Here is a 25,808-nt window from a genome sequence, read left to right on the forward strand (position 1 = left end):
CAAGTTACTTAATTTCCCCAGCAGACAATATGATGTTTAAGACTGTAGACAGTAAGGTATATTAATACATCACACTCTTATTCTCCAGTGTCTAGAACAGTGCTGGTGTGAGAGCCAGTGTTTTAAGTTTTGATCACTGTGCCTAAGAAATTGTGTGAAACAAAAAATGCCTTAAACCTGTAAGCCTCTTGCCCAAGGACAGACAGTTCCTAAAGTGCTGGAGGCTACAGTTTATGGGAGATAACAAGTCACCTGTTTTCACTCCCCTAAACAAGTTTGTTTGACTCAACTACGTACAATGTGCTTGATCGCACCTGGGCAGGAGGTATGTAGGAAGGAAATACATCAGGATGTACATACATTTACTTGCCTCTGATTGACAGTATTGAAGGAGGTTTGAAGGCAGGAAATACATCAGATGTATGCTTGCCCCTTACTGGACCTTATGGGAAATGAGGTAAATCGTGGGGTTTGCCTTTTAAGTCCCTGCAAACCACAACTTGGGGTCATTTCTGGAAGAAACTTCCAAGGACTTATTTTCAAATGAGAAAACAGACTAAGAAAGGTTAAGTGACCAACTATTTTAGTTTAGTTTCTATTGCTGTTATGAAACATTAAGTAAAATAACTTAGGAAATTTGGGTTTTTTGTTGCTGTTGTTGTTTTGTTTTATTGTTTCTGAGAGAGCCTTGTTATAAAGCTTTCACTGACCAGAAACTCAGTATGCAGACCAATATGGCCTCAAATTCATAGAGATCTACCTGCCTCTGCCTCCTGTGTTGGGATTAGAGGGGAGAGCCACCTTCCAGCTGGTTTTTCAGTTTATACTTCCAGATAACAGCAAATTATAACTAAGGAAGACAGCAAAAACTCAAGGCAGGAACCAAAGCTGAGAACATGCTGGAACACTCCCTACTGACTTGCTTCTCCTGGCTTTTTCTCATATACATTCCAGGACCACCTGCCCACAGGAGGCACTGCCCACATGAGACTGGGCCACCCATATTAATCACTAACCAGGCTTGCCTACAGGTCAAACTGATGTAGGCAATCCCTCAACTGAGGTTGCCTCCTTCCAGATGACCCTAGTTCTTGTCAAGCTGACAACACATTCACTCAGGCTGGTCTCCTGAGCCTCTGCTTCTCCTCTCACACCATCACAGAGCTAAGAAATTATGTTTACTTGTTAAGGTTTCCATGTACCTTCAGAAGTCACAAGAAAAACACAGTCCAACTCCACTCCAGTTTTAGCTAGTAATACATCCTAGCTGTAAAGAAGGCTGATATTAATAATTACTTAATAGTCTTTCTACAGATTTCTGGTTGATCCAGTCTCTTCAATATCCTTTATATACACTATTATTCAAAACCTTTATAGTACATCTCTGTGAAATATCATACAAGAAGTTATGTCAGCACCCTGAAAAACATACTCAACGTCACATACTTTTTGCTCTCCAATACTGTTCCTGCATTAAAATAAAATGTGATGTAGATGAGAAAGATAAAGGTGAACACTAGAGATAGGACTGCACCCTGGAAATCCCTACAGCTTTCAGTGGTTGCTATGTTTTACTGCACCCATGTTACTGGGCAACGGCTTAGAACTAGGCTGGCAAGCTCACTTAAAATGTAAGCCAACATTTACGAAAATATTCCAGTACCCAACCTCATCTCTTTATACTTTCACCTATAGTCACTCTTAGCTATAAATATCAGGTATGGATTTAGGATAAGCTTATTAAAATTACCTAAAATTTTAAAGACATATTTTGACAATGACAAGCATTTTCCAAAAAGGAAAGATCAGATTTTAGGTTCCTCCTAGTCCTAAATTTTAATTATTTAACTACTTTAAAATCATAACATACAGAATGTTTGGTCAAAAGTGAGAGCCCAGCCCCTGGCTTTCATGAGTGCCAATGGAGCAGGACTAGGGCAGGAAGCTCCATTTCAAGCCTCCTACACTGGGAGTCGCCTTGGTCCAGACTCCACCTCAGGAAAAGCCCACCAAGCAGTGACCCCTCCCCAGAAAGGGTCAGGACTACTCCCACAGGCTATTTAGGCTGCTGCCCAGAAAAGGAACACAGGTCTCCCCTGCTCTCTTCCCCCTGCCATACTTTCTGGGACCACCCAGGAGTACTGCATTAAACATGGCATCTTTTATTTGGTCTGATTTGGTCTGAATGGAATTATTTGCATCGGCAGAGAGGCTCGTCTTAAGAATATTCCTAACACAAAAGGCAATAAGTGACCATTTTCTAGCACCCATGACTTTTCGCCTCCTAGAATATTGTTTAAACACAAAAGAAATAGTACTAGACTTGATCTTCCCACTATCCAGAAAGGGTAGTCCTGACATAAAATAGACATGCAATGAACTTCAGAGGATTGCTAATTTCTGAGAAGCACATTAAAATACTGATATAGTGTCATCAATTAAATGTTTACTGAGGAAAAAGTAGGATGGAAAGGCGTGGAATGAGATGGAGACAGAACAGGAGGATGCAAGAGGAAGAAAGGAAGAAGACTGAAGGGTTTACATTTTAAAACTAAGGTTCTTCTAAAGAACAACCAGGAAATTGATCCTACTCACCAAGCACATGTGAGAGTGGAGCCAGAATTCTTCAGGGAGTTCTTAGTGATGCTAATGTCATGGGAAATTCTCAAATATTCATTCACACTTTCTAGGAACAAAATCTTGGCTTCTGATTCCAGTGATCCCCCATTCTTTAATCTCCAATCTTATGGTTTACAACTGCCTTTCCTACATTTTTCAAACATATTCTGACTTATATTATAGGAAGGATCGGGGGTACAAATGAGCATTTGTCATTCAAGAACATCAACAACTTCTGTTTAGAAAAAAAACAAAGAATATGCTCATAAAGAGATTAATCGAGTCAAGAAGGAAAAAATATAAAATCGAGCGACATTCCTGGCCAGCAAGGGGCAGGAATCCATTAGAGGAGGGATCTCCCCAGCTCAGCTGCCTTGCGTGCTGGGGCCTGGGCTGTGGGCGCAACCCGGCGGGAGGCAGTTTCTGTGTTTTGATAGCCTGCCTGAGGACAGGTGGGCCCTGTGTCAGCTCAGCAACATTCCTAGCCAGCAAGGGACACAGATCTTCCAGCAGACATCCACTGGAGGAGGGGTGAGTTTGCTCCTGGCCCGCAGCAGAAGCCCTGTAAGGAGGAATTCAGACTTTCCTCAACCCCCTTGACTCCCTGGTCACCCTGCAGTGACAATCCAAAGAATCAACGAAACAAAAAGTTGGTTCTTGGAGAAAATCAACAAGATTGAAAACCCCTAGCTAAACTAATCAAACGGCAGAGAGAGAACACTCAAATTAATAAGATCAGAAATGAAAAGGGGGACATAACCACAGACCCAGAGGAAATTCAGAGAATCATTCGATCTTACTACGAAAGCTTATATGTCACAAAGTTGGAAAATGTACAAGAAATGGACTGGTTTTTAGATAAGTACCATTTACCAAAGTTAAATCAAGACCAGGTGAACAATCTAAATAGACCTGTTAGTCGCGAAGAATTAGAAGCTGTTATCAAAAACCTCCCAACCAAAAAAAGATGGTTTCAATGCAGAATTCTACCAAAACTTCCAAGAAGTGCTAATACCTATACTCCTTAATGTATTTCACAATATAGAAACAGAAGAGTTATTGCCAAATTTTTTTTATGAAGCTACAGTTACCCTGATACCAAAACCACATAAAGACACAACCAAGAAAGAGAATTACAGGCCAATCTCACTCATGAACATCGACGCAAAAATTCTCAACAAAATCCTGGCAAACCGAATCCAAGAACACATTAGAAAAATTATCCATTATGATCAAGTAGGCTTCATCCCAGAGATGCAGGGCTGGTTCAACATACGCAAATTTATCAATGTAAATCCATCACATAAATAAACTGAAAGAAAAAAACCATATGATCATTTCATTAGATGCTGAAAAAGCATTTGACAAAATTCAACATCCCTTTATGATAAAGGTGTTGAAGAGATTGGGGATACAAGGATCATACCTAAATATAATAAAAGCTATTTACAGCAAGCCGACAGCTAACATCAAATTGAATGGAGAAAAACTCAAAGCCATTCCATTGAAATCAGGAACACGACAAGGCTGTCCACTCTCCCCATATCTCTTCAATATAGTGCTTGAAGTTCTAGCAATAGCAATACGACAACATAAGGGGATCAAGGAGATTCGATTGGAAAGGAAGAAGTTAAACTCTCGTTATTTGCAGATGATATGATAGTGTACATAAGTGACCCCAAAAACTCTACCAAAGAACTCCTACAGCTGATAAACACCTTTAGTAATGTGGCAGGGTACAAGATCAACTCCAAAAAATCAGTTGCCCTCCTATACACAAAGATAAAGAAGCAGGGACGGAAATCAGAGAATCTTCACCTTTCACGATAGCCACAAATAGTATAAAGTATCTTGGGATAACTCTAACCAAGGAAGTGAAAGACCTATTTGACAAGAACTTTAAGTCTTTAAAGAAAGAAATTGAAGAGGATACCAGAAAATGGAAAGATCTCCCCTGGTCTTGGATTGGGAGAATCAACACAGTTAAAATGGCAATTCTACCAAAAGCAATCTATAGATTCAATGCAATCCCCATCAAAATCCCATCAAAATTCTTCACAGACCTTGAGAGAACAATAATCAACTTTATATGGAAAAACAAAAAACCCAGGATAGCCAAAACAATCTTATATAATAAAAGAACTTCTGGAGGCATTACCATCCCTGACTTCAAACTCGATTACAGAGCTACAGTAATGAAAACAGATTGGTATTGGCATAAGAACAGAGAAGTTGACCTATGGAATCGAACGACCCGGACATTAACCCACAAACCTATGAACACTTGATTTTTGACAAGAGAGCTAAAGGTATGCAATGGAAGAAGGAAAGCATCTTTAACAAATGGTGCTGGCATAACTGGATGTCAACCTGTAGAAGAATGAAAGTAGATCCATATCTATCACCATGCACAAAAATCAAGTCCAAATGGATTAAAGACCTCAACATTAACCTGACCACTTTGAACCTGATAGAAGAGAAAGTGGGAAGTAGTTTACAAGACATAGGTACAGGAGACCACTTCCTAGGTAGAACCCCAGTAGCACAGACAATAAGAGAATCAATGAATAAATGGGACCTCCTGAAACTGAGAAGCTTCTATAAAGCAAAGGACACTGTCAGTAAGACAAAAAGGCTACCTTCCGACTGGGAGAAGATCTTCACCAACTCCTCATCAGACAAAGGTCTGATCTCCAAAATATACAAAGAACTCAAGAAACTAGACACTAAAACTCTAATTAACTCAATTAAAAAATGGGGTACTGAACTGAACAGAGAATTCACAACAGAAGAACTTCGAATGGCCAAAAGACACTTAAGGTCATGCTCAACATCCTTAGCGATCAGGGAAATGCAAATCAAAACAACTATGAGATCCCATTTTACACCTGTCAGAATAGCTAAACTCAAAAACACCAATGATAACCTATGCTGGAGAGGATGTGGAGTGAGGGGAATACTCATCCATTGTTGGTGGGAATGCAAACTTGTGCAGCCACTGTGGAAATCAGTGTGGCGATTTCTCAGGAAACTGGGAGTCAACCTCCCTCAGGACCCAGCAATTCCACTCTTGGGAATATACCCAAGAGATGCCCTATCATACCACAAAAGCATTTGTTCAACTATGTTCATAGCAGCACTATTTGTAATAGCTAGAACCTAGAAACAACCTAGGTGCCCCTCAATAGAAGAATGGTTAAAGAAGGTGTGGAACATATATACATTAGAGTTTTACTCAGCTGTAAAAAACAATGGCATCTTGAATTGTTCATGCAAATGGATGGAAATAGAAAACACTTTACCGAGTGAGGTAACTCAGACCCAAAAAGAGGAATACGGTATGTACTCACTCGTAAGTGGATTCTAGCCATAATTAAAGGTCTTTGCGCCTATTATTAGTGATCCTAGAGAAGCTAAATAAGAAGGTGAACCTGAAGAAAATCATGTAGTTATCCTCCTGGATATTGGAAGTAGACAAGAGTGCCAGGCAACATTGGGTGCACGGGGGCGGGAGTGGATGGAAGGGGAGAGGGTTAGAGAGAAGGGATTAGAGGAGGATTGGGGAAAGCTTGGGGGATTGGGATGGGGGGAGGGAGGAAGGATGGATATGGGAGCAGCGAAGTATATATCTCAACTAAGGGAGCCATTTTAGGGTTTACAAGAAACTTGATTCTAGAGGGGTTCCCAGGTCCAAGGAGAGATCCCCAGATTGTTCCCTGGACAGCAGAGGAGAGGGTGCCTGAACTGGCTTTGGCCCATAACCATACTGATGAATATTTTGCATATCACCATAGAACCTTCATCTGGCGATGGATGGAGATAGAGACAGAGACACATTGGAACACTGGACTTAACTCCCTAGGTCCAAATGAGAAGCAGAAGGAGGGAGAACGTGAGCAAGAAAGGCAGGATCAGAGGGAATCTTCACCCGATGATGAATGGAGATTGAGACAGAGACCCACATTGGAGCACTGGTCCAAATGAGGAGCAGAAGGAGGGAGAACATGAACAAGAAAGGCAGGACTGTGAGGAGTGTGTTCACCCACTGATACAAGGGGACTGATCTAATGAGAGCTCACCAAGGCCAGCTGTACTGGGACTGAATGAGCACGTGATCAAACCGGATTCTCTGAATGTGGCCGGATTCTCTGAATGTGGCTGGCACGGGGACTGTCTGAGAAGCCATTGATAATGGCACTGGGACTTGTTTCCTCTGCACGTTCTGGATTTTTGGGATCCTAGTCAGTTTGGATGCTCACCTTCCTAAACCTGGAGGGAGGGGGGGAGGAACTTGAACTTCCCACAGGGCAGGAAACACTGACTGCTCTTAGGGCTGGAGAGGGAGGAGGAGAGGGAGTAGGGGGAATGGGAAGGTATTGGGAGCAGGGACGGAAGTGGAAACTTTTATAAATTAATAAAAAAAGATATCACAAAGTCCAAGTATCAAATAAATAGGATTCACAAACACATACTATAGAATTTCAAATGTCACAGTGAAATTGAACCTTAAAGAAAAGGTGTAATTTAAATTTTTATTTTAAAGAAAGAAACTGGGGCAAGGTAAAAGGAAAAGAAGACTGATACTGGAAGCAGAAAGCAGGTTTAAGGGACAATGGAGGAAAACAAGTTTGGATAAGAAGCCTTTTCCATAATGAGTATGAGCTCAGAAAGCCAAGGACAAACAATTCTGAAGAAGTCATTTTGAGTCAAGAACTCAGCTGTGGTGTGGAGGACCTGGAGAAATGGCTCAGCAGTTAAAGAGGGTGTGCTGCTCTTGCAGAGGACCAGAGATCTCAGCACCTACATAGGTGGGCTCACCACTGAAAATAACTCCAGCACCAGTGAATTCTAGCTGGCCTCCACATGTATGCAAACACACACAGCAAGACGTGAGTATATTCTGAATTCAGTTGGTAGGACATTTTTTTTTAATGTGCATTGGTGTCAGATCCCCTGGAATTGGAGCTGCAGACAGTTGTAAGCTGCCATGTGGGTGCTGGAAATTGAACCCGGGTCCTCTGGAAGAGCAGTTAAGACTGCTCTTACATGCTAAGCCATCTCTCCAGTCCCATTAGGACATTTCTTCTACAAATATATTCCCAGAGTAGACATAGACTGAACAATGTAAGAGAAGTACATACTGGGTCTAATACATTATATATGACAAATCACTAATCTTTCTCTTAGGAATTTATTCTTCTACACTTCTTGAATTAGGACAGTCCCAACACTAAGGTATTTATCACACAATATGAATCATTTTTTATTTTTTTTTATCTTGCCTAGTTCCTCAATGGCTCATTACTTCAACATCAGCATTTGAAGGACACAGGAAAAGACAACTATAATGAAGTCTACACAGATTTTAGTAAGGGTATATAATCCTGAGGTTCCAATTCCTATCGTTAATTGTCTTAGAGTTTCTACTGCTGTGAAGAGACACCATGACCACAGCAACTCTTATAAAGGAAAACATTTAATTGGGGTGGCGTACACTTCAGAGTTTCTGTCCATTATCATCATGGTGGGACTTGGCGGTGTGCAAGCAGACACTGTGCTAGAGAAGGAGCTGAGTGTCCCACATCTTGCAGGCAACAGGAAGTGGACTGACTGTCACCCTTAGCAAAGCTTGAGAAAAGGAAACCACAAAGCCCGCCCCCACAGCAACACACTTCCACCAAGGCCATGCCTACTCCAACAGAGCCACACCCCCTACACGCTTATGGGGGCAATTACATTCAAACTATCAAACTAATAGTTTGAATTTAAAGACATCATCTGTCAGTTTATAGGCATGGTGGCTCATCCATGCAGTCCCAACACTGGGGAGACTGAGCCAAAAGGATATGCCAGGTGTTTGAAGTTAATGAGAGATATAGAGTGAGTTCCAGATCAGCCTCAGCTAAAGGATAAAACCCTGCTTCAATTTAAAACAACAAAGAAAAACAATATAGAAACAACAACAAAAAGATCATTTAAGCCCACCATTCAGGTCTGAAGTCCCTGTTAGGTCCTAAGAAATTCCTTTTCCCAAACTCTGGCATTTATGTGAAACTAGTCTGTAGACCAGGCTGGCCTCAAACTCACAAAGATCCTCCTGCCTCTGCCTCCCAAGTGCTGGGGATCAAAGGCGTGCACCACCACTGCCCAGGAGGCCAATCTTCTTATCTCTGGCAAAAGAGGGGAGGCATATGGCTGTTCCATTACATGGAACAAGCATGGTACCCATGCCTGTCGTACCCATTAGCATAACAAGGTCTATGCCAGCCTCTAAGCTCCCTCAGTTCCTACTAGCAAGAACCTGGTTCAGTCATCCTGGCTGGCAAATCCCACCCTCTACCCTAAACCTCTCCAGCTCATGACCTTCATTCCTTCCCCCAGCTTCCCTGGCCCATGATTACCCAATCTCTTGCTCTGCTCTCGACTCCAGGACCCCTTTCCTCTCGCTCTCCCTTCTCATGGCGGGGTCTGCTGCACTGGCCATGTTTACTCTGGACCCTTCTTTGACGCCTCTGGCTGTTCTCTCCCTCATATCTACAATGATACTTCTCCTCAACCATACTTTGAAGCAGTTATGTCCTCGTCTTCATTCGGCCCCAGAACTCAGGAGGCTAAGGTGGAGAAATTGCCAATTCAAAGTAAGCCTAGCTTACAAAGCTAGACCGGTTCTTATTACTTTCCCCACCAAACAGACCACTTTTAAAAAGTAAATTAAATAAAAAAACTTAATTTACCTTACAGGTTATATTATTAAGGGTTCAACAAATGGAGAGTGAGCCTACTGTAATCTCAAGGCTTAAAAACTCGCGTCTTGCAACCTCTCAAATGGTGCATGTAATTCTAAACCGTTATCTTTTTATTTAAGAATATTACTAAAGGCAGTCTGCATACTTTATCTCCTTAGAAAAGAAATACTCAAGAGAAATGCCCAGCATACTCTGGAATAAGTAACAGCCAAAGAACAACTCAAACCCATTTGCAAGGCTCCAAAGAGTCACGTGACACCGAAAAAAATCAGTGTTCTACTAATCCTAATTAAAGTGGTTTGAAGTCAAATCTAAATACAAAAGATGCGAAATGTTATCACGTATAGGCTAAAAGCATAAATCTAGAGAACTCTGAACTCAGATTAATAAGCCACATTTAATTGTGCTCTAGTTGAAATTAAACTTGTTTACGGTGATGTTGCTTGGCAACAGAAGCACAGCTTTAACAACCAACTCAGTTCTTTAGACCTCATTTAGTACTTTATACTAACAGTCGGAAGATATTATGAATTCGCCATATAGTAGAAAGTTCGGAAGAAATTTATCCTTATCCTAGACATCTTTGAGAAGTGGCTTGATGATTAGGTAACCAAGGACTTAAAACACTAAGTAAAGGCCAAAGTGTCCTTTTATTAGTCAGCAATTGGACTAAGGATTCGCCAAAGTTATCAAGCCCAAAACACGCTTAATATAGTTCTCAGCAACACCTGCACACACCACTGCCACAACTATCTTAAAGAACAAGGAAAAGGACAACGTGGCTTCTCCACCACAAAGTAAACTGAAGGAGCTTCACATGAAGCCAGTTACTCAGCTGGCTAGCATGCCGCAGTGCACCAAAGAGCCCCGTAAGGAGTTCCACGTGCTTCTAAAGACCGCATCCCGAGCTCGTCTCACGGCCTGCCTTCCTAACACGCGCTTCCTCCTTTTTCACCAGGAAACAAAACCCGGGTTCAAGGGCGGGCGTGGAGGAGGAGGGCTGCAGGGTCCCACCCAGCCGCCCCGCAAACCTAAAACGAGAGGTTACTTACCAAACTCACGGTCCTTGCAGCTTGCCCACGGAACACGGTCGCGCTCGCCCCCGGGGGACCCCGGCACAGCTCCGACCGCCGCCACCCACTCCGATCTGCTCGACCAGGCATTGGGGCCGAGGGGTCGGGGGTCCCACAGCTGGGGTGTCGGGCCCAGCCCGCCACGCCTGAGGCGGTCCTGGCAGCCGCTCGCGCCGCGAGCTGAAGAGGAAGCTGGGGACAGCTGAGGTAGCCCGGGAAACTCGAAGGGCCGAGAGGGCGGCGGCGGCAAGCCCGGCTCCTCCTCCGCGGCCCGGCCTCCTCGGCAGACACGCCGCCCCCTCAGCCCGGCAGCCCGCCACTCGGAGCCGCCGAGCCGCCCTTGTCCGGAGCCGCCGCGGCGCGCCGACAGGAAGTCCCGCCCCCGATCTACGTCATCAACGCCGCGCGCCGCCCCGGGCCGGAGCCGTTGGTGGAGGGACGCTGGCTGCAGCGACGGTTGAGCCGGCTGCGGCTGCGGCTGCGGCTGCGGCTGCTGCGGTGGTCAAAGTGTGGACGCCGCTTTGGGACATCCCCTGTGGGCTGCATCGAAAGCCCGCGAGCCCGAGGATCGGCAGGTCTCGCCCCTGACACTCGTGTCGTGAGCCGATCTCACCTCAAAGCCCGAAGCCCGGTGGGTTGAGGGACGCTCTGCCCTCCTCCCGCCCTTGTCACGCCTCCTTTTTTTGAGGGCCGCTACCTCTGTCCCTGCTGGCCGCCTGTCATCGTGCCTGCTGGGCGGATTTTCGGGCTCTGGCACTCAGTCAGCCTGAGAGTGCGGTGTCGCCCCCCAACTTGTCACCAGAGAAGTCAGATCAGGCCCTCCTGCCCCAGTGTCATCCCGTAGGCTCGCCTCCTCTTAGAAAGTGACAGTGAGTTCCTGATCTTCAGGCTGTTAACTAAAGTTGAAACTTGGTGCCACCTTTGACAATATTTGTTACCTAAAGTCTGAAATGAACTAGGCTTCCAGCGCCATGGGAGAAACAGGCGTCTGTGTCAATAGCGTAGCTTCTGTTTGTATCTCTGACCTCCTAGTACAAGGGCAACAGAGCTGTGGCGGTTTTTTTTTTAATGGGGGTGGGGTGCATCAGAAGCATAGTGTTATGTAAATTAGATACGTGGGAGACACAGTCCGACCAGAATAGAGAAACCGGAAATTCTGAATGTGACATTGACAGTAATAATTTGCCGAACCAGTGATGCGGCATTTTTATAGATGACCTTAACCCCGAATTGTGTGGATTCAGTTTTGTTTTACGGTTTTCCCAGATCCTGAAATCAACTGTAGCAACCAGTGAAACCACCCGTTCGAAATCTCTGGTAAGTGTGGAAAAGATGACTACGAGGAAAAGCGAGTGGAAGAAAAGCTCTCACACAAGAGTAAATGCTAAATGAACACTTACAGAAAAAAAATTAAACCATTACAAAAAATAGAAAATCTGTGCTGAAGAGATGGCTCGGTGGTATAGAGCGCTTCCCGCTTTTCCGACAGATCCAAATTCGATTCCCAGAACCCAGGTCCTGCTGCTCACACCTGCCTGTAACTACAGCTGCAGAGGAATCTGACACCTTTGACCTCTGTGAGCACCTGCACTCGAGTGCATGTACCCACGTGTAGACACATGTAACTAAAAATAGTAACATTTTTAAACTAGAACTCAAAGGTGAATATATTGATCACCCTGAGGTTAGAAAGGCCTTTTCCAATAACGAAATAAACTGCATGAAACAACAAAAATTGTAATTAATACACCCATAAAATTGACAATAGCCATAGAAAATGCATTTATATCATTCGCAAGAAGAAAAACATTCCCGACATGCAACTCTTAAAAGATCAAGTATAACTTTCAACACCTGAATACTAAAAGTTGGCAAAAGAGAATGTGTTCATTCAGTAGAAGACTCTAGACCCTTTAAGCGGTCCATTACATATGTCCATAGACTATGGGTTGTATTTGCCCAAAAATAAAAGCAAAATACAAATCACAGTGTACAGAATATGGATGCATGTATGTTGATATAAAAGTACAAAAATGTAAATGAATGTAAGACAGTGATTTTTATCTTTTGGATAACCTTGTTTGGAATTTTTAATTCATAAACATCATTTTATGAAAGTAAAGTTATACTTTATTTTTTAATTAAAGATGTGCCAGGGAAAGGAGAATGAATTCACTGTAGACCCTCACAAGTGTGTGATCTTGGGATCTGAGTGTAGGATGCTTTTGTTTGATGTTTTTTTGTCATGAGATTGATTAATTTACCTGTAGATCTACAAGCTAACTTACCACTTGCATATCTTGATTCTAACTTTTCTTCCTGGACTAACACTCTCCTATATTTTCTGTGTCCCTCACAGTATTTTTCACACTGTCCTGTAATTCTGTCTGCCACGCGATTATTTTTGCTCCTTCTGCACATATATCTTTCTGTTATACACATTTCCTTTCTCTTACCTGTCATTTGTTTTTGCATGTGTAAATTTACCAGTACTAATAGAATTATGTAGCTTTTAGAGAGATACTTGGGTTCCTTATGCTAGTAATAAAAGCAAGTTAGGTTGCCAAAACTGCCATGAAGCTGGGGGTAGAACTCAGTGACAGAACACTTGCTAGCGTGTGAGACCCAAGGGAAGGAAGGGTTGGAGGCAAGGCAGGAGCTGACACAAAAGGAATAAAAGATTAAGTCACTCAGTGTAGAGCAATTTATAATCAAAAACCTGGCAAAGGGAACCCCAGGTCCATATAACTGTACTAGTGAATGTTATCAGACATTTTTAGGGAGTGTTCCATTTCTATCCTGTTTCAGAAAACAAAACAATAAGAAACACTCTCCAGTTTTATGAGTTCAGCATAATCTCAGTACCAACATCTGTCAAGAACATTTTATAAGAAAATCACAGACTAATGTTCTTCATAAAAAGACTTTTAAATTCTCAAAATATTAGCATATTAAAGTTTACAATATAGAAAATTAGATATCACCAGGCAGTGGTGGTGCACACCGTTAATCCCAGCACTTGGGAGGCAGAGGCAGGTGAATCTCTGTGAGTTTGAGACCAGCCTGGTCTACAAGAGCTAGTTCTGGGACAGGCCCCAAAGCTACAGAGAAACCCTGTCTCGAAAAACAAAAATAAAAGAAAGAAAATTAGATACCAGGCTGGAGAGATGGCTCAGAGGTTAGGAGCGCTGCCTGCTCTTCCAGAGGTCCTGAGTTCAATTCCCAGCAACCACATGTTGGCTCACAACCATCTATAATGAGATCTGGTGCCCTCTTCTGGTCTGGTGGCATACATGCAGACAGAACACTGTATACATAATAAATAAATAAATCTTTAAAAAAAAAAAAAAGAAAATTAGATACCATGACCAAAGAGGATTAAATTTAATATAGGGCAAGGATTGATAATATTATTATAAGAATATAATAATATTACTGAAGCATAATACTAATAGAACAAAGCCATAGTCCCAATAGATACAGAAAAAATATTTTACAAAATTCAAAACTCATTGACATTAGAAAGTTTCAGCAAGCTAAGAACAGAAGGGAACTTCCTCAAGTAGATTGATTATCATTTTTTGAAAACTTAATGGTGAAATAGGAAATCTGCTTTCATTAAAATCAGGCATAGCATTAACACAAAAGTTTCTATAGCAGGGGAGAAAAAAAAAAAACGCAAAACTTCATATGGTCATATGAAAGACCCCAGATAGTCAAAGCAATCCTGAAGGGGAAAACGCTCGAGAAAGGATAGTGCCTGTTTTCAAATTATATGACAGAGCCATAGTAATAAAAACAATGTAATACTGGCACACAAACACCCAAGGTTGTTCTCTGTCCTCCACACGTATGCATACACTCATATACACATGCATGAAAGACACTATCAATGGTAAAAACTGACTCATAGATAAGGATAAAATATTTGTAAATCATTTATAAGATACACAGGTATGTGGAGCACTGAACTCGAGAACAATGCAGTTGAAAGGCTGGGAAGTTGGAGAAATGGTTCAGTGCTCTGGTAGAGGACCAGAGTTCCAAGCATCCACATCAGGCAGCGAACAACTGCCTGTAATTCCAACTCAGGAGAATCCTGTGTCCTCTTCTGGCCTCCTCAGCCACCTGAGTACACGTGAGCATAAGCAAAGACTTGAAAAACTGAAATAAAAATAAAATTCAGGGTTGGAACTAGGGGTGTAGCCTAACTGGTGGAGTCTTGCCTAGCATGCACATAAACCTATGTATATACCTGTAATCCCAGCACAAAATAAAAAGCTGAAAGTGGAAATGGTGGAAGCAGAAGGAATATGATCTTGAGGCCAGCCTGAACTGCAAGTGAGACCCATTCTGAAAAGGGGCAAGAGGTACAGAAAGTATAGGCATTTCTCCAGTGATGGCAAATAGGCACATAAAAAGATGCTCAGTATCATGAATCAAATGTATATCAAAATTGAATCACCATTGCACACTCGTTAAAATGACTATCCGCACCTAATACACACCCCAGGAAGTAACAAATCCTGGTGAGACTGGAGACATTGAAACTCTTGTGAATTGATGGCAAGATTGTAAAACCACTCTGAAAACCAGGGTGACAGTTGGACACAAAGTTAAGAATAATCCAGTATTCCACTTGTAGTATGTACCCAAAACAGTTGAGAGCAGAAGCTCAGAGATAAATCCATGTGTGTAGCAAAATTATTCAAAACAGCTAAAACGTGGAAACAAAAATGTCTGTGCCTGGATGAATAGGTAAAACATGGTAATATTCATCAATAAAACACTGTCTACTATTATAAAGGATGTCCTGGCCTATGCTACAGCATGGGTTCACTGTGAGCATGGGGGTTAGTTATGCAATAGAATATAACCAGCCAGAAAAAGATAATAAATAGAAGAATATTTATTTTTCCACTTAGTTTCTTAACTTAAATCACAGGATAATAGCTGCCAACTCCGGGGGGAAGGTAGAAACCAGAAGTTACTGCTTAATGAGTTCAAAATATCAGTTCAGGATGAAAAAAGAGTTCTGGAGATGGGTTATAGTGCAACATTATGAATGCATTTCATTCCTCTGTATCATACATTTTTAAATAATTAAGGGGCCGAGCATAATGAAACACACTCCTGGAATCATAGCACATAAGAAGTGGGAGCAACTCCTGAAATCAGGACTTCAGGATCATCCTATGCTACATAGAAATTTTGAAAACAACCTGGACTAAATGAGACCCTGGCTCAAAAAAATGAAAAATGAATAAATTAACCTAAAATTTTAAATGATTAAGGGATAAATTTTATGAGTATCTTGATAAAACAAAGACTGTTCAGTTCATCTTTAGTCATGAGAAATGCAGGTCTAGTATAGTGGATTCCACTTCACATGCTGAGGAGCTGCAGTCGGTCTTGTAGAGCCCTAATGTCAGTAACGATGTACGCAGCTGGAACTCACACATCACTGGTGTTAGGACAACATTCGTTAGTGAACGTTCACAGTTTAATTTAAACAGCAATCTAACCTAACCTATGCACGATCCATTCATCTCAGTTACTTGACTGAAATGAAATTCAAGTTCATGAGAATACTACATGTTTAGAAGAACCTTATTCAAAAAGTAGCCACTCGCCTATCTCGGGAACATAAAAATATGAAAATTATACAGTCACACACTAGACTACAAGTAAGCAATAAAAGGAACATGTTGTCTATACACTCAACAACATGAATAAATCTCACAAATATTACTATAAACAAGAAGCTGGGCACATCAGAGTACATGATATTTGGTTCTGTTCATATGGAATCCAAGAAAAAGTTTTATAAATTTCAAGGCGACTTTAAGACACAGCAATATAGTAGAAAAAGAGTCTAAAGCATCTTAATGATAAACAATCCTATACTTTGTGTCAAGTTACTTATAATGCAGTTCTCAAAACTCAACAAACTGAATATCTAAGATATGTGCATTTTATTCTATATTAACTATGCCACAACAGCTTATATATTTAAAAGTATTAATAGAAATTACACCTTTTGGTTCATTGAAACACTAATTACTGCTAGGAAGGCCACTCCCCTCCTGATATCAAAATACTGAGAAATTTGACCAGCAGTTAGGAAACTGCTTAGTGTTCCTGCTCTCAGGAAAATGAAACACGAGTCAGCCCTCAGGACCAATATGTTGATATCCATGGACTCTGTGAGATGGAAAATATCCATTTGAAAAGATTGTGTCTGATGAAAACAGAAAGGAAATTATTTGGAGGAGGAGGAGAAGGCTTGCAATATGAGTTCACCAGTAAAAGCACTTGCCGCCCAAATCTGAGTATGATCCTGGGAACCCACCTAAAAGTGGAAGGAGAGAACAGACTCCATCAAGTTGTCCTCTGACCTTTGCATGTGTGCCATGCATGCACATCATGCTCATGCATGCACACACACACACACTCTTAATTTTAAAAGGAGAGTAGGGAGAATGGGCATTGAAGGAGAGGTACGAATAAAGCATATTGGCACACATAACTATATGAAAATGCTGTGTGAGACCCGTTCATATGCTCAAACATAAGTTAAATTGAACCCATGTGAGTACCTTTTGATTTAAAAACCATTACACATGGTGAACATGATAAGCACAGTCATATCAACCACTAACCTTTTGATAGTGAAAAATAATTATGGCCAGGTGTGGTAGAACAAGCTACGGCAGACAGAGACAGGCTGAGTTCAAGGCCCTGAGTTAGAAGCCAGCCTGGTCTCCATAACGAGTTCTAGGACATCCAGAACTTCACATAGAAACCCTGAATCTAAGAACTAGAAAAAAAATTGTGATGTACTGAGTACATCCAAAAATTTTGTCATTCCTTAATTACATAGTATTTCTATTGTAGTAGGCTTTATATGTGTGTCAGCTTATAACAAAAACTTGAGATGATCAATTTAGAAAAAAGTTTATTGTATCTTGCAGTTTGGGATTGTTGTGCATAATCATTTGTCCCTTTGGGGGCCACTAGTGAGGCAACACACCACGGCAAGCAATGCAGAGTTCGTTGATTCTCAACCTATGGGTCAAATGACCTTTTCACAGGGGTCGCCTAAGACCCTCAGAAAACACAGATATCTACATTACACAAATAAAATTATAATAGCAGTAGCAAAATTTCAGTTATGAAGTAGCAACGAAAATAATTTTTTGGTTGGGGGTCACCAAAACTTGAACTATTTTAAAGAATTGGAAGTATTAGGAAGAATGAAAACCACTCATGGGTAAGAAGTGAAGAAATAAGAAGTGGGCGGGATGGTGTTCCACTATTCCCTTCCAGGGCATGCTGCCCATAATAAAGACCTCCTAGTAGGCCCTACCCATTAAAAAGGCTCTACCACCTCCTAATTGTACCACACTGGGAAATCGCTGTTTACCAAAAAATCTTTCAGGAGGGCATTTAAGATCTAAACTGTAACAATAAATAATATAGGTTTTAGAACCAGGTAGTGGTGGCGCACACCTTTAATCTGCACTTGGGTGGCAGAGGCAGACAGATATCTGTGAGTTCGAGGCCAGTCTGGGCTACAGAGCAACTTCCAGGACAGCCAAGACTATACAGAGAGAAATTCCATCTCAAAAAACCAAAGATAAAGAGATAGAAAGAGAGAGGGGGAGTCTAATTTTAAAGGATACAGGAGACTTATAGGTTATATACAAATATGTTTTATAAAAGGAGTTTGAGCATCTGTAAATTTTCTTATACATAAAGCATCTGGAAACCAATACTGGGTGAACAACACTCTATAACATTGAGGAATACATTCAAACTGCAGAAAAAAAAAGTGCCCAAACAGTAATAAATGAGCTAGTCTATTATGGAAGATCAAAGGGGGTAGATGCTATAAAATTAAAGGCTTTGGTATTATCAACCAAAGTTACTAATTCCTGGAATAATAGTACTTGAGAAACCTAGTAAGGAAATTTTTTTTACAAGTTTAAATTTTAAATAAGAAAAAGGGAGGACATTTGAAGTGTTTGAACATAGAATGCTGTGGGATATAAGAAGTCTTTTAACAGAGAGCAGGCATTGCAGTATTACTTTTTACTTTCCACATTTCATAGCTTGTTGCCAGGGACAGAAATAATATATAAGGAATAGCTTGTTTTATGGAATGTCAAGGGTGGGGAATGTTCTGTTTTCTATAGTTTAGTGGGAAATGAGACGATATTTGTCTTAAAATATACACACATTTTTCCTTCATCTGTTAGCTTCTCTTTCTCACATTCTCTTATATTTTTGGTTGTAAGCCTAGCCTTTAACGGCTGAGCCATCTCTCCAACCCCACGTTCTCTTTAGTAATTATGCTTTCCCTTAGGTTCTCATTCACCTTCTTTCCTTTTTTTCTTTTTCTCCTCTAGACAAGATTTCTGTTTTCATAATTGATGCTCAGGAGACATTTTAGGCACTACCCCTAACACATACCCCTGTTTTTCACAGCACATGACCATGAAAACCTAAAACAAATATATTGAATATCTGTTTCTATACTTGGGCTCCTTGGAATACCAAAAATCATGGTAATATCTAAAGAGCTTGTCCCAAACCCAATTTTTGTCCCCTTGGAGAGTAATGTTCTCCATAAAGATGCATACTCCAAATAATAAGTTCTCTGAAAGAGTAGATAATCATGTTTACCATTATTTTAAAAAAAATTAAGCACTTTTACATCCCCATTGAACAACTATATGCCAAAGTTCCTGCTGTGGGATGATTCTCTTGTACACTGTAAAGATTTGTCACTCGGATTGGTACAATAAAATTCTGATTGACCAGTAGCCAGTCGGGAAGTATAGGCTGGGTGATCAAACTAAGAATGATGGAAAGTATAAAGCAGAGTCTGAGGAGTCACCAGGCAAACACAGTGGGAGCAGGAGATGAGCGTGCCATACCAATAAAGGTACTGCCATGTGGCAGATAGTAAATAAGTATGGTTAATTTAAGTGTAAGAGTTAACTCATAACAAGTCTGAGCTATGGGTCGAGCATTTATAAGTAATATTAAGCCTCTGAGTGGTTATTTGGGAACTTGTGGGCAAGAGAGAAATGTTCAACTATAGTTCTTCACTTTTATAGATGATACTACCTACTATTGGTTATTTCACAGCACCTCCATTTTCAAAGAGCATCTTCCTGGACTAGACGTGGAAAACACTGTGGCTCAAAGCATTATACTCACAAAGAGTTCAAAGGGTAGGTTATTTACATAAATATCTCCACTATGTGCTGATTTTTTCCATGTTTACCACTGAGAGATAATTGCTTTCTAATTTTTTCTCTGAATTCTGAAGCTATACAGCCTTTTGATACTTACAACCTTATATAACTTATAAAGTTATCAATTTCAATTGAGGGTAAGGAATTAGACTAGAAGAGACTAGAAATAGAATAGAAAAAATAACTGAGAGTAAGGAAAAAAGAAGTAACCAAGCTTCTCTCATTTTTTAATTTATAAGTAAAATTTTGTGATCTTAATAATCATACTCTGAGTTGTTCTCAAAAGAAGTGTTTTATAAACTAGATATTGCCTAAGGATTGGGGACTAATGTGATAGCATTTTAGGAGGCTTCAGGAATACTAGACATCCTGCAGTACAAAACTTAGTCTGAGTCTTAGAGAAGTAAGCAAGATAGAAGTAAGCATTGATGAAAGGAAATGGGGTTTAAAATCAAGGGAGAAAGAAGTAGACCAAGAGAGTCTTCAAGAGTGGTGTAGGCTCTGCAATAGAGCTCCAAGAAAGTCTTGGTCATGGCAATAAGAAGACTCCAAAGTGCAGGAAATAACTTGAGAGGTCCCAGTTTTGAACAGACATGGCTGGGCTCAGCCATTGGTGGGGAAAAATCCAGAAGTTTACAGCTCGTAGCTTAAATGATGAATCCCCAAGATACACTTGGAAGACTGTTGGCTAGCTATAGTCCTCAGTTTGCTCTCTCGCTCTCTCTCTCTCTCCCTCCCTCCCCTCCCTCCCTGTGTGTGTGTGTACTGTAAATAATACTAAAATAGTTTGTATATGCCAAGGTGACTGTTTTGATGTTTTTCCCTTTTATATTTTTTTTCTTTTCAACCAGGATGATGAATACAGAATAAGAAATTTTGGGAGATCAAAATTCAGGAGTTCAGTTCCAGCCTGGAAAACAAGATGAGGGAACTTCCCAGCCTGCACCAATGTTCACATTTCTGATTGCATTACAAGATTTTTTCTTTTTTGACCTCAGAAGTCACTTGGAAACTTTTGGGGGAAATTTCAGCACATCTTTTAAGTTTTGTTTATGGTAAGCAGAGGAGATACATTAGGACTTAGAGAAGTGTCTCACCCTCCAGGCTCAGTAGCCTTACCATCAACCCCCCCCATGTTTTCCTATCCAGGCTTTGGGGTCACATTTCATTTTCAGTGTGATTCACGTTCACAGTTTACCATTACAGCTAGCCATAGTTTTAGTGGATTGTCATAAGTCTTTGCTGAGGTGTGTGTGTGTGTGTGTGTGTGTGTGTGTGTGTGTGTGTGAGTGAGTGTGGTTTTTTGATTGGTTGGTTGGTTGGGTCTGTTGTTTTGTTTTTTGGCAGAATTTTTCACATTTTTATGGTAGTAAAGTTTACATTAGCATTAAGAAATGCTTTCCTAGTTTGTTATTGCCCAGTAGCTGCTTCTCAGTACTGCCAGCTTTCATGGCATTTTCAGTATTGTTTTTATTTTGTGTCTTGATCTTTGCACATGAACCATGCCATTATTAGTTTCTACTGGAAATACTTACGTGTGTGGTATGTGTACCTGCTCGTGTGTGTATGCCTGCACATATGTGCACATGGGTGTGGAGGACAGAGACTGACTTTGGGCGTTTCCATTCATCAGCTCTTCGGCTCATGTTTGGAGCAAGGTCTCTCACTGAGCCTGTAATACATCAGCTCAGAGAGGCTGGCTGGCCAGTGAGACTCCGGGATCTGCCTGTCTGGCCCTCTCAGTACTGGGGCTGTCGTCACAGCAGACGAGCACCTCACTGGCTGGGTCATCTCTCTGACCCTTCTGGAAACAATTTATCCAGAATTCCTACTCAGGGCTTTCATCTTCGTCGTCTACTTTATCTTCATGCCCATCAGTCCCTGCTGTGCCTTCACGAGCATTTGTATCCATATCTCTTGTCTTCTTCATGGTCTTTTCAGTCCTACTTTTCATTGGTGTCATTTGAGCGGGGGCACTCTATAACTACCATGTGGGGGAAGCTGCTCCTCCATGATCCCCATGGGTCTATCCTCTTGAGAATGTCTTTTATGAAGGCAAATTGCAGTTCCTGTCACTCAGTGGGCTTCGGGCTGCAAGTGCTGCTCATCATTCCACTCCATTGTCTGTCAGATCCGATTTCCCTTTAGTTGTGCTTCTAATAAGCCTAAGGGCTTACCTCGTATGACCCAGATCCTTATTCCTGATGGAAAATGTGTGCTGGTAATTATTTACATATCATTCTGGAATTGCTGCACATGTCCTCCCACGGTTACAATTTGGAATCAAAATGTTCCCAAATTGATCACCTATGTGTTTTTCTCTGCCTTGTAGCATTTTGATTTCTTATTGATCTAGCTCAGTTACCACTGCTAAGATAGGAAATCCTCGCCTGCTCATACCTTCAGAGAGTTCACAATGCCCAAACAGTAGCCATAACTTATAGTCTAATGGGACTCTTGTTGTTCCCTGACAGAAATTCATCCATTTGGAAGCCTTCAGAGTAAAGGGTTATAGGAATAGGAAGCAGTCTCCCCTAACGAGTCAGTGGGGTCACTTCTGCTTCCTCTGCCTAGTTCTCCTAACTCAGTAGGAACGCCGCCTTTAGAGGGCCCTGTGTTAGTGGACTTACTGTTTCTTGAAGGATGGCGCTTAATCCTTCTGAAGTCCTGCTTCTGAACTGGCACGTCAGCTAAACCATTATTACACTGGAAACAAATGTTAGGGTCGAGATGAATTTTAGGGTTGAACAGCAAAGGTCAGGAAAACTGAGGAAGGTAAATAAGAAGGTTTGCAACTGGGTATGAAATAGCCAAGCTGCCCAGAGAAGAGAAAGTGCAGAACTCTGGAAAGAACAAAACCTGGCTCTAGATGTTTCCGCTGGCCCCAGGAGCCCCACCTTCACCCTTGCAGGAGCATGTGCAAGACATCATTGCCCTTTCGTTAGTAAACATCCACACTTTATAGGTAGTTACACCGTCATAGATAAGCATGCATCTAATTGTAACAGACTGAATTGTGGGTAATGGCTTCTAGGAAAGTTACTTGCTTTAGAAAGGACACCTGCTCATACTCCACCAAGGATGGACAAGGGAAGGAAAACTGGTGGACAGAGTCCAGAGGCTGGAGGTTTCCCTTTGCCACTGACACGTGGCTCAGACCACCCTCCCCTCTTTGCCTTCTCACCTGCTGAAGTAAACCCTGGCAGCGCGTTCACTCTATCTGTCATTCTTTTCCCCGAGGAACATAAGAACTGAGCTGGCTGCTGCACTTGACATTGGAGGGAACGTAGGAGGAGACATCTTTCCTCATCCCTAACACCTTCAGTGGGTTCCCTGGTATTCTATCAGACTGGATGGCGCTGTTGATTCTCCGGTCAGAGTTCACACATTATCTTTTTACTTATTCTTGTTTGGATGCTCAATTAAATTAGATCCCATATCTGTGATCAGGCCTTCTTTAAGGCTCTGGGTAGCAATAATATAGGCTAAGGCCCTGCAAGGCAGAGCAGCAAATCCACACCCAGAATAAGTCTTCATCCCTGTCATGATGGACCACTAGCCACTCCAAAATTGGGAAAGTCCATGTTATTGGTCTGCTGCCAGGTGTCTGATTGGTCTCAAGTGATAATACCATATTGGGTACAGTATATAGTTCTGTCGCCTGCAGGTTCTTCAGAGAGAGAGAGAGGTAGGGGTTGGCTTTTGTAACTGGGAATTTTCTGTGGCTCGTGTGTAGCCTCCTGTGAAAACATGACTGCTCATGTGTTGTTGTAGTTCTAGACAGTTCTAGAGTAGGCCGTGGCAAAAGCTTGCCTAACACCAACTGATAGAATCCTTTGTTCGATTTTTCTGTTTCTCTTCACGATGAATGTTCTAGTCAGAGTGAGTTATGTCATTAGTCATTAAGCAAGACAGGCATCTTAGGAACAAAATCCTATATGTGAATGCACCCTTGGGGTACCCTTTGTTTTCTCGCCACTGAGACTTTATGGCATAAGCAGAGCATTCCTTGAGGTATGTCAGTTGATCAGTGTGAGCTCACCATGCTTCAGAATGTGTTTATTATATCTTCTTTGTAAAGTATGAGATTTCACTGAGCTTGCTCAGGAATGTACTCCTTAACTGAGCATGCTTAGTACTGGACCACCCCTGACGTGAGTTTGTATAGGCTCTCTGAATAAAATTCCCATGCTGTCTTTGTCGGAAGAGCTTTGTTTGGGAAGAACTCCTGTGCTCTCTCTTGTCCATTACAAGTAATCTTTATATATTGACTGTGTTTATTTTGGCTTGCACTTAACAATACGTGAACCCATTATATTTGATTACAATATAATAAAAAAAAGTCTTTACCCCTTGTGTTTTCTCTCACACCTCCACTTATATACCTCTTTCCTCACTTCATTGCCTCTGATCACCAAGGGCCAAGGGTTCATACAGGATGATTATACCATCAAACACTTGAAATTACCAATCAGCATTAACAAGAAACAACAAAGCAACGCATACAAAAAGAGACATAAAAATGATTTTTGCTGTGATAAGAAGGCCATAGGTCTCTTTGTAAAGTACTCTTGCTTCCTCCCCATCAAACCCATAGATCAAGGCTCTTGATTTAACAGTCACGATTAAGGAGGAGAATGACAAAATGATACATGGGGTCACAAATTAACAAATCCTGAATATGGGAAATTGACAAACGGTCCAGTTCCTCAAGAATATCAATGGCAGATTTGTTTTAAAGTGATAATTGTATATTAAAAACGAAACATATCAAGCCAAATTGGATAACTTCCAGGTAAAACAGCCTGGTTTCATAGTCTGCTTACGTGCTCTCTTGTTTTTCGAGACAGAGTTTCTCTGTGACAAGCCTGGCTATCCTGGAACTAGCTCAGGTAACAAGGCTGGCCTCTAACTCAGAGATCTATCTGCCTCTGCCTCCCAAGTGCTGGGATTAAAGGTGTGCACCACCATGGTCCAGCTTGGTCTGGTCTCCAAGGAAGAAAAATCAACCTAATGTAATATGCAAGCCCTATAGAAACCGAATCAAATCAACTATTTTAAAAATTGCAAACCTGTGAGATTATGGATTTGATCTGCAACATTAAAAATACCTTAAAAAAGAGTCTCAATATTTGATATTAAGGAATTATAAACTGTCCCCACAGGACATTGTGCTATGTTTTTAATTTTTTTGAACTATATCTAGATTCCACTTGATACTGAGGAGGCTTGATATCAGTGCAGCCATAACAGGCTGCAGGCTAACAATACTGAGACTGGGCTTCACCCTTATAACCTGGAAAAACCACAAATTTACCCTGCGGGGATCAATCAGAACTGAGACTAGATGCTCCAGAACATCTTACATAACTTATACAGAGATTACCAGTTTCCTCGCAGCAACATCAGTACCAATCCCTGTTTGACAAGACTTTTGCTGCCCCACTCCTGTCCCATCAGCAGTTCAAACCCATCTGAGTCCAGAATTCCCTGCCCTTGCCCCAATCCTTTACTCCTTAAAAAACCCACCATAGCTGAGCTCAGGGCTCTCTGATCCAACTGCTGCATCACAACAGGGCAGAGAGCCCAAGCTTACACTTGCAATAAAGACTCTTTGCTTTTGCATGTAATCTCAGACTACTGATGGTCTCTGGGGGGCTCATGAAGAAAGCATGAGGGGGCTTGTCCAGGATCCCCCAGATTCACCAGGATCACGACCTTTGACCGGTCGGTGAGTGTCTCGTTTAGTTTTGCTTTGTCTTGTACTTTGACGGGACCCATTTCTAAACTACCTGCAAAGGTCTGGGTGGATGCACTGGAGGATCACAGGTTGGGGAACTGGGGGATGTTCCAGGACCTTTCCATACAGGATTTGATCTTGGATCCCTCTGGCTTCTCTGAATAGACAAGGTGGAGTCATGCTCCGTCAATCAGCGACAAGCCATCGTCTGGGTTTCAGTTTTTCCTCCAGTGGTCCAGAGGAATCTACATTCTTTTGTTTGCTTTTGAAGTGTTTGTTTTGTATCCAACACTCAAGACTGGCACTATGGGACAGAAGTCAAGTACTCCCACGCCCTTGACTCTGATTCTTAACCATTTTCAGA

General features: G+C 41.6%; 2 protein-coding genes across 2 annotated transcripts in view; one reads left to right on the forward strand and one right to left on the reverse strand.

Annotated features, from left to right (window-relative positions):
- The window catches only part of Cep83 (centrosomal protein 83), a 116,170-nt gene extending 105,463 nt beyond the window's left edge, over window positions 1-10,707 (reverse strand). Inside the window, exon 1 of the mRNA XM_048418625.3 lies at window positions 10,418-10,707. The gene's annotated coding sequence lies outside the window, so the exon portion shown is untranslated. The remainder of the gene's footprint in view (window positions 1-10,417) is intronic.
- Window positions 10,210-24,053, forward strand: LOC125389849 (uncharacterized). Its single transcript, XM_087902038.1, has 5 exons — window positions 10,210-10,639; window positions 10,726-11,069; window positions 11,705-11,755; window positions 19,595-19,680; window positions 20,556-24,053. Exons 1-5 carry the CDS (start codon window positions 10,210-10,212, stop codon window positions 20,572-20,574), a joined length of 930 nt encoding a protein of 309 aa, XP_087758164.1. The 3' UTR covers window positions 20,575-24,053.
- The last annotated feature ends 1,755 nt before the right edge of the window (window positions 24,054-25,808 follow it).

Source organism: Myodes glareolus, chromosome 26 (genome assembly GCF_982192425.1).
Source record: "Myodes glareolus chromosome 26, mMyoGla1.1, whole genome shotgun sequence".
NCBI classification, from domain to species: domain Eukaryota; kingdom Metazoa; phylum Chordata; class Mammalia; order Rodentia; family Cricetidae; genus Myodes; species Myodes glareolus.